The 9,659-nt window shown below is 42.1% G+C and overlaps 1 protein-coding gene across 4 annotated transcripts in view; it reads left to right on the top strand.

The window, feature by feature from the left end:
• The first annotated feature begins 123 nt into the window (after window positions 1-123).
• LOC144605404 (bcl-2 homologous antagonist/killer-like) overlaps window positions 124-9,659 on the top strand; it is a 34,732-nt gene continuing 25,196 nt past the window's right edge. The window contains exons 1-2 of one of the 4 annotated variants that reach the window (XM_078420595.1): window positions 124-220; window positions 6,589-6,717. In XM_078420595.1, coding sequence (XP_078276721.1) covers window positions 6,627-6,717 — 91 coding nt within the window. In that variant the 5' untranslated portion in view covers window positions 124-220; window positions 6,589-6,626. The other 3 variants (XM_078420594.1, XM_078420598.1, XM_078420597.1) reach the window with 3 other exon arrangements.

The following is a 9,659-nucleotide window of genomic DNA, read 5'->3' as shown; positions in this document are numbered from 1 at the left end:
CCATCGAGGGACTCGCTGCGCATGTGCGATCGAATGGACTTCTGGGAATTGTAGTCCATCTCCCGCCTCACCGCTGTATCCCATGATGCAGCGCGGCCCCGGCACAGACACCGACTCCGAGACGAGGCGGCGAGCGGGAGCCCGCAGCGCAGCGCAGCGCAGCGACTGAAGGCCGCTACGTCGGAGCAACGATCGACAGGGGGGGAAAAAACCGTCCAGGGTAAGATCCGTGATCGAAAAGACATTTCGAAGAGCCTTTAAAAGCACTTCGGCAACTTTGTTCAGAGGAGATCTGCCCGGGATGAGAGGTGAGCTGAGGTTTGGAGGAAAGGTTGGAGAGGCTGAGGGATTGAATGGCGGAATTATTGGACAGTGAGGCAGGGAATGGCACCAGTGGACAGATGGAAGAATGTACATGCATTTCCGCGGGTGGGTTCGCACACGGACGCTCATCTCGCTACCTCCTCTTCATCTCATCTCCCCCCCCCCCCCTCCCCTCACCCTTCAGTGGTCTTACTTTCATTCACCTCTACCTCCACATCAACCTCCTCTCCTCTTCATCTCATCTTTCCCCCCTTCCCCTCACCCTTCAGTGGTCTTACTTTCATTCACCTCTACCTCCACATCAACCTCCTCTCCTCTTCATCTCACCTTTCCCCCCTTCCCTCACCCTTCAGTCGTCTTACTTTCATTCACCTCTGGTCCTCCAGATCAACCTCCTCTCCTCTTCATCTCATCTTTCCCCCCTTCCCCTCACCCTTCAGTGGTCTTACTTTCATTCACCTCTACCTCCAGATCAACCTCCTCTCCTCTTCATCTCATCTTTCCCCCCTTCCCCTCACCCTTCAGTGGTCTTACTTTCATTCACCTCTACCTCCACATTAACCTCCTCTCCTCTTCATCTCATCTTCCCCCTCCCCTCCCCCTTCAGTCGTCTTACTTTCATTCACTTCTAGTCCTCCAGATCAACCTCCTCTCCTCTTCATCTCATCTCCCCCCCTTCCCTCCCCCTTCAGTCGTCTTACTTTCATTCACTACCTCCAGATCAACCTCCTCTTCATCTCATCTTTACCCCCTTCCCTCCCCCTTCAGTCGTCTTACTTTCATTCACCTCTACCTCCAGATCAACCTCCTCTTCATCTCATCTCCCCCCCCTCCCCTCCCCCTTCAGTCGTCTTACTTTCATTCACCTCTAGTCCTCCAGATCAACCTCCTCGTCTCTTCCCCCCCACCCCCCTCCCTTTCTCCAACCACCATCTTCACTATCGTTGGTTCTCCTCCCACCATACACCCCCAAACCCCAGCCTCCCTGTGAACATCGAATAGACCTCCATCTGACTTTAAATTAGCATGCTATGGTCATTGGTACGTTTAGTACATGCACCCCACAACACTGGAAACTATGGATGGAGTTTGGTAGCTCTTATACAGTACTCCAACATGGAAAAAGCTCTGACCAATGTTCCAAACATAAAGCCCAGGGTGCCTTCAATGAAAATGTTGGTGAGGATGCAGACATCTAGCGAGGCCTAATTGCTGAGAAGGGAGTGGGAAATGTTTTGTTTTCTGTATGATAAATACTTGGAGTGCAGTTTCGTCACAGTCAATATTCTGTTTCATTGGAGAGACCAGCACAAAATCTTGAGACATCAGCCCCCATCCAAGCAATTGAATTGTTAGACAAAGTCATTGAATGAGCAAGAAACTGCAAGGACAATGGAAAAGATCTACTTATTTGGAGAATCAGGAAGATGATTTTCAAATAATAGTTGAAGGTATTACAGGGGAGTTGAAGATTTTTTAAATATAGAATGTGCTGTGGGATTGCTGGCTGAAAGGTCGGGTGATAGTTTGTTGTAAGCAAAATCTAAACCATTAGATAACGTAGCTAGAACAAAAGAAGGAAGTTATGTAAGGTGTTTTGGCTGTTACACGTATTACACTGTATATGTCAAATGTGCATGTAGTTACCAGGAATGTGACATCACTCTTGAGGACATTCATTTACAGTTTATAAATAGTACCATAACCGTGTTCAGATTCGGCAGTACCATTGTCATGAAGCACTGAGTAATGAGAGGTGGGCAGCTTAACTCCTATGACTGATTTTTCTCTCTCTAATTATGTTGTTTCTCTATAACTCTTTTACTAATCCCAATCCTCACTTTGCTTCCTCCTCTAATCCAATTCATCCATACATAACTGTATGAGTCTGAAGAAGGCTCTCGACCTGAAACGTCACCCATTCCTTCTCTCCAGAGATGCTGCCTGACCTGCTGAGTTACTCCAGCATTTTGTGAAATAAATACCTTTGATTTGTACCAGCACCTGCAGTTATTTTCTTACATACGTAACTGTGACTGGTTCGAAGAACTGAGTGGATGATTCATCTCTGCTTCCTACTGAGATCCTCCAAATGGTGTCAACAGTTCCTTCCTATCCCCACCCCCGATATGTTCCTCCAACAGTTTGTTTTCCTTCTCGAAATGCTCACCATAACCAGCTGGTCTTCAGCTAATTTAATTCATTTACGGATTCAAAAGAATTGCTCAGAACATTGGACATGACCAGACAGTATCTTTGTTGTACTATTGAAAATTTGAACTTTAGATAGCAAAGAAGACTTGCCCTCCAGAATAAATTGTGCCAGCTACGTTGTTCAAATATTATTGCAATTCTGTGATAATAGGAAAGCCATGTGCATCTTGCTTCCAATAAGCAGGATGTACTTAATTTGATTAATGTTGCACTATTAGTCTTCTGACAGATTAACAGCAGTTCTATCAGGCTGACCCTTTTCCATCAGTAAACTACTCATCAATACACAGTTTGGGCCTTGCTCGGCCCAAATCTCAGTAAATCCTTGGTCCTGATGGCTACACTGTACAAGTGTTGTGAGTGTAATTGTCCTCGACATTGATGCAGCATTTGACCAAGTGCAGCATCAAAAGGTAAAAGTGTTGACTGTCTATCCTGATCAAGCAATCATTTCTGTCGTTGCATGTATTTCTGGTTCTCCAATAAGTAAACAACAGATCAAAAATTCACTCTTCTCAAGGGGATATCAGCTACATTTTTTCCCCCTTTCCTTTGCTCTCACTAGAAATATGATTATTTCCCTTCTGACAGCTGCTATCTGTTCAGAAAAGGTTCACTGAATTATGACTTGGAATAGGTGAGTTGCCTTTATGAAGAATACGGTGGCGCAGTGGTAGAGTTGCTGCCTTAAAGCGCCAGAGACCCAAGTTCGATTCTGACCATGCATGCTGTCTGTACAGAGTTTGTATGTTCTCCCTGTGACCGCGTGGGTTTTGTCGAGGTGCTTCGGTTTCCTCCCATGCTCCACAGATGTACAGGTTTGTAGGTTAATTGGCTTCAGTTTTTAAAAAATGATATTGTCTCTTCTGTGTGGGATAGTGATCACTGGCGCAGACTTTGTGGGCTGAATGGCCTGTTTCCGTGGTGTGGCTCTGAAGTCTAAAGAAACGTTCGCACGTCTCAGCTTGTATTTGCTTATATCACTCTTCAAAACTCGGATAAACACAATTCTAGGCTATTCAACCTTTTCCTCATAAGACAATTTACCCATTCCTGTCATACTCCAATAAATCTTCTCTGAACAGCTTGCAATACACTGCTTTATATAAAAAGAGCAATACCATATGGGTGTGAAGAGGATGTTTCCATTAGTGGGAGAGTCTAGAACCAGAGGGCATAGTCTCAGGATAAAACGATGTATCTATAGAAAGGAGATGAGGAGGAATTTCTTTAGTTAATGGGTGGTGAAACTGTGGAATTCATTGCATAGATGTCTGAGGCTAAGATAGGTACAAAAAGCTGGAGTAACTCAGCAGGTCAAACAGCATCTCGGGAGAAAAGCAATTGGTGAGGCCAAGTCATTTGGGTATTTTTAAGGTGAAGATTGACAGATGAGGGTGTCAAGATGGAGAGAAGGCAGGAGAATGGGGTCAAAAAGGAAAGATAGACCATCCATGATTGAATGGTGGAATAGATGATGGGCCGAATGATCTATTCCTGCACCTATATCTTATGAATTTATACATTGTATTCCTGTTATGTCACATGAAAGACCTATGTGACTGAAACAGTCACCATCCAAGGAGTGACTTATTGCTTATTGTGCTATTGTTGTAAGCTATTCACGAGGATACCCAGGCCTCTGCATTCAATCACATTTACCACATTAAACTCCATTTGCCAAAGTGTTGGCAGAACACATCACACATCTATACTTTTGGAGCCTACTTAAAAACTTTTCCTACCTATATTATAGTATGCCACCAGCAAAGATACTCCAAATGTATTTAAATATACAATTTTATATAACAATATTTAATAAGCACAAAATAGCATCGCCTTTAGGACCGGCGGTGACTTGCGTGCACATCGCTAAAGGCATTTTGCTCATGAGATCTTTCTCTTAATTGAGCAGTTTCGGAATGATTATTCTTCCAGTCAGTAAATATTGTTTTACTAAAGTGTCGCCGCACTTGTGCAGTTTAACTTTGCTGTATTTTATTTCCGGGTACTGTTGTTGCGGTTGTCCAACGATCGGGTTGCATCATACGCTATGCTTTCTCTAGGTATAGCTTTTGGTCTTGGCTGTATTTTTTCTCATGCAATACGCTTGCGGGCGGGGGCTTGGAGTGGAATGGGTTATATCGTTGACGTTTATGCTGGTCTGTGGTGGCCAATGAAAAAGCACTTGGTACTTTTAGTTTGCGACGGGGCAGTTAAGATTGCACCCGGAAACAGAACAGACGAAGGCTATATGTAGTCGCTTAAGCATTTACGGGTTATGGTTCATCTTTCATTTCTAGAGAGCTGGATAAAATATTCGAATCAGGGACTTTGCGAAGCTACGCGGAAGTCTAGAGATTTGATGTGTTCCGTGGGCTGGTAACAAATAGAATTTGAAATTTCGTACGGGTGCCACCGCCGGATCAGTTGAATTCGTTTTAATGTGGTGCGGAGATGGTACATTAATTTCCAGCATCTGAAATCGGCTTGCTAATGTTTTTGGTGGTGCGTTGAGGACATTAATCTCAATCTGGCTCTTGTATTTTTGCAGGTAGGTTTCATGGTAGATAGACATTGTGAACTAGGAAAATTACTGGAAGGAAGAAGAACTGAGTTTATTTTGGTTGATTTCTGAAAATGGATTTAAAATATATTAGATGTAATTTACGTAGAATATTGCGTGTTTGAAATTATATTCACAATTATAATATTTTCTGTTTCTTGTGTGTAACTGAATGTAGTCCTGTCCAGACAAATAGTTTTAATGGAGTTTTTTGAGCTACTAACTCATAAATTAGGATTTATTGAAATCAGACCTGTAAGATTGGAATCTGATCAGTAAGATTGAGGTACGGTGAATTTCCAAGTTTGGTATCTCATCTCCACCGTAAACTCCAAAATATGAAGGCTGAAATGGTCAAATTCTAACTACCTGCCCCACTGGATCAGATACGATTCCATGATAAAACTTAATTTTCAGTCTTTCCTGTCATCTCTTGCTCTTTCACTTAAAAGAAACTCAGCTGTATTATTAGATTGATTGAAATTTGGACTGAGATGTTTCTGTTACTTGAGATTCATATTTTCTGGTATCCTTGTAAATAATTCCTTTTATTTGTAGAGTCCTTTTGTATATCCCAACTTGGTTTGTGAAAAATGTTTATAAATGAAATCTTTCAAGCTGCTTTGTTTTAGCTTTCTAAATTACATTATGAAAACTTCATTTTCATTTTATTTGTGACTTTCTAGTATCCTAATATGTAACACTATTACATATCAATTCATATAAATGATTGGGCTGATCCAAATCAGATATGACTGGAATTACAAATTTAGTTTCCAGGTCTGTGAACAAACTTGTGTTATGACTAAATTGTTTCAGGTGAATTAATATCAACTCCATCCAATATTGTGATATTTTAAAATATTAAAAAATCCAAAATTGTTTAACCACTTTTGAATAGGTTTGCAGAAATATAATGAAAAGTGCGAATGTAGCTTGGCAAGTATTATCTATTTAAGATGTGTGTCCTAATAATGAACCCAGTATATTTGAGGTTTATGCAAAGTGTAATTATTTGAGAAAACCGCTGAAGAATTTATCAGGAAGCATCAATTTACAATACACGCTAACAGAAAGAAACTGACCACCTTTCTATCTTTTACTTAGGATTCGAGACATGAAGTACAGATTATTGCAATTTCCTTTAGATGGTGAAATTATATAAAAAGTGTAAAATATTTAGCAAAAACTTTCGGCCAGACTTCCCCATTGCTGAGGCTCAATTATTCTGTAGTGCTGACACACTTATCACCAACAGTGTCTATTGCTTAAACTGGATGACAAGTATTGAACAACTATCCACCTGTTTGGAACCAGCTTGAAGTAATGCTTGTCCATGCACATATGTACAATTTTCCCTTGGCTATCAGTTGCAATATAGTGAATATTTGACGATTTTCTCTATGACTACTGCGTGAGGGATGGTAGGAAGAGGTGGCAAATGTTTCCTTTGTGTTGACTTGTAACTTATTTTCTTTCTTTAGGAGGCTAATTGCAGCTATTTGGCTCCCTGGGCTACGCCATGGCTTCGGGTGGCAGCGATGGTGAACCGTTTCGAACAAACCCGGACAAAACACCCGAAAATCACTGCAAAAGCCGATCACAGGTGACTGGTGAGTGTTAGCTTTTAGTAGTTCTACAAAGGTGCCATAAATGTAGTTCCGCTGCAAGTAGGTAGGGGTCTGAATAACCTTGTTTCTTGGTAGAGGGTAGAGGGGCTTACAATGGTAGAGGGGCACATAAAACAAGGTACATCCTTTGCGAAAGTCAGCATTAAAAAATTAAAACAATTGTATAGTTTCATATGGTCAATTAAAATCTTATTTTAATTTGTCTTCTGTGTGATATAGGAGCAAAGAGGTCCTTCTACAGTTGTACCGGGCCCTGGTGAGACCGCACCTGGAGTACTGTGTGCAGTTTTGGTCTCCAAATTTGAGGAAGGATATTCTTGCTATTGAGGGCGTGCAGCGTAGGTTCACTAGGTTAATTCCCGGAATGGCGGGACTGTCGTATGTTGAAAGGCTGGAGCAATTAGGCTTGTACACACTGGAATTTAGAAGGATGAGGGGGGATCTTATTGAAACATATAAGATAATTAGGGGATTGGACACATTAGAGGCAGGAAACATGTTCCCAATGTTGGGGGAGTCCAGAACAAGGGGCCACAGTTTAAGAATAAGGGGTAGGCCATTTAGAACGGAGATGAGGAAGAACTTTTTCAGTCAGAGAGTGGTGAAGGTGTGGAATTCTCTGCCTCAGAAGGCAGTGGAGGCCAGTTCGTTGGATGCTTTCAAGAGAGAGCTGGATAGAGCTCTTAAGGATAGCGGAGTGAGGGGGTATGGGGAGAAGGCAAGAACGGGGTACTGATTGAGAGTGATCAGCCATGATCGCATTGAATGGCGGTGCTGGCTCGAAGGGCTGACTGGCCTACTCCTACACCTATTGTCTATTGATAGGTTGTTGAAATTCACCCTGATATATAAAGGATGGGTTTGTGTGTTCAGTAGATGTCGCCTTGTGATTATTGCTGATATACAATTCTTGGAATGATGGGCACTTATTTGTGGAAATCCATTTGCTCTTTAACTGATCTCTTTGGAAGAGTTGTAAGCCTCACTAAACCTATTCTCACACTGGAGAACTCCCTTAACTCTTCATTTCCTCCAGATTGAAAATGTATCTATGGGCACATGCATGTGCCCCAGCTACGCCTGTCTCTCTGGGATTGTGAATGATCTTTGTTTCAGTTCTACCTTGGCCTACTCTCAATATTTTTTTCCAGTACATCAACACTACATTGATGTGCACTCGTGCAGAACCCGATAGTTTCATCACTTTTACTGTCAATTTCCTGCCCCTCTGATTTGACTGGATGGCACGCAAAACAAATGTTTCCATTATATTTTGGTGCATATAACAATAAACCAAAACAAACTAAAATCATTGTTAACAAAGCTCTTGCCACATCTCGTCCTCTTTCTGTATCTCTGCTCTCATTCCCTCTCTTCTGGGATAGGAGGAGGATACAGTTCGCCATGGTTCCCCACGGTTCGCTGGCTTGTACCCCACTGGCTTGCACCCCACCAGCCTCTGCAGTCAGCATATCATTGTCCACAGTTTCTGGCACATTCCAAAAGATTGCACCACCAGATACGTCTTTCCCTCTCCTTTAGCACTTCACAGGAACTGTTCTCTTTAACATTCTGGTTGATCCTTGTGTTCACACTAAGCAATGCCTTTTGTGCATTCTCTTGCAATTGCAAGCAATGCGATATTTGTCCTCTTCATCTCCTCCCTTCACTCCATCCTGGGACCCAAACAATCTTTCCAGGAGAAGCAATGATTCACTTGCATTTCTTCAGGTTAGTGTTTGCCATGTAGTCTCTCCTACATTGGTAAAACCAAATGCAAAGTGAGTGATTGCTTTGTGGGAAGCATTTTTTTAAATTTTTTTTTCATGCAGTCTCTGAGCTTCCCGGTTGTTTGCCACTTTAATTCCTTGCACTGCTCCCACTAAGACCTGTTCACCTGTGGCCTCCTGTACTGTCACAATGAGGCCCAATCCAAGCTGGAGGAACATGACATCACTTCCTGTCTGGGAATATAGCAGTCATCTGGATTGTGTATTGAATTCTACAACTTTGGGTAGCTTGATTTCTTGTTCTCTCAGTCTTCCATTATGTTGTCTAACTGCTCCCATTCCCTCATTGACCAGTTCACATTGCAGACAGCATATCTCCATGGTCACCCCAGTTTTACCCTGTCAGATACATTTCCTCCCCCACCCTCCCTGAGGCTTAACAAGCTTATTTTTGTCTCCTATTCTGATGAAGAATCTCCGACCTGAAACTTTGATTCTGTTTCTCTTCCCACAGATGTGACCTGACCTGCTTAGTGTTTCCAACTTTTTCTATTTTTGTTCTATTAAATTACTCCTGCAGTAGTTCTCAGTCCTTTCAATGTTGGCCTACTGGGTGTCTCTGTCTCTGTGAAAATGGAGCAAACAACCAATTGTGACTATTTTGATGATTCATTCAATTTATACTGAGGCTTGCTTGCAGTCTGCTAGTGAAACCAGAAGTGGAAGCTCCTTTCACAGGATATTTATGATTCACCTCCATATTAGCTGTTCACGATTGTGTCAATAAATAGCTTTGTTTTTTGGTGGATTCCTCTGTTTACAATGGGCCAGTAATTCATCAACTGATATATTACATTTATCTCCTTGTACCTCCGGTTCTCTTGCATTGCACTGACATTGCAGTAGTTTACAGTTGCAAATTAACATACCAGGCTAGTGAGAAAAAACTGAACACTAGGAAGAAACCTATATTAATGTGCGGGGATCGCTGGTCGGCATGGACTTGGTGTGACGAAGGGCTTGTTTCCGCACTGTATCTCTAAACTAATCGAAACTAAACTATAAAATCACACAGAGAATGTGTAAGCTCTACACAGTTAGCACTTAAGATTGGATTAAACCCAGGTTAGGAGCTGAGGGGCAACAGTGCTACTTATTCCAAAGCATACAGCATTTGTGATATAATGCACTTTG

The sequence above is a fragment of the Rhinoraja longicauda genome, chromosome 24, assembly GCF_053455715.1.
Source record: "Rhinoraja longicauda isolate Sanriku21f chromosome 24, sRhiLon1.1, whole genome shotgun sequence".
Lineage (NCBI taxonomy): Eukaryota > Metazoa > Chordata > Chondrichthyes > Rajiformes > Arhynchobatidae > Rhinoraja > Rhinoraja longicauda.
The sequence above is the reverse complement of the archived record's forward strand: the minus strand, read 5'-3'. Positions and strand labels throughout refer to the sequence as shown.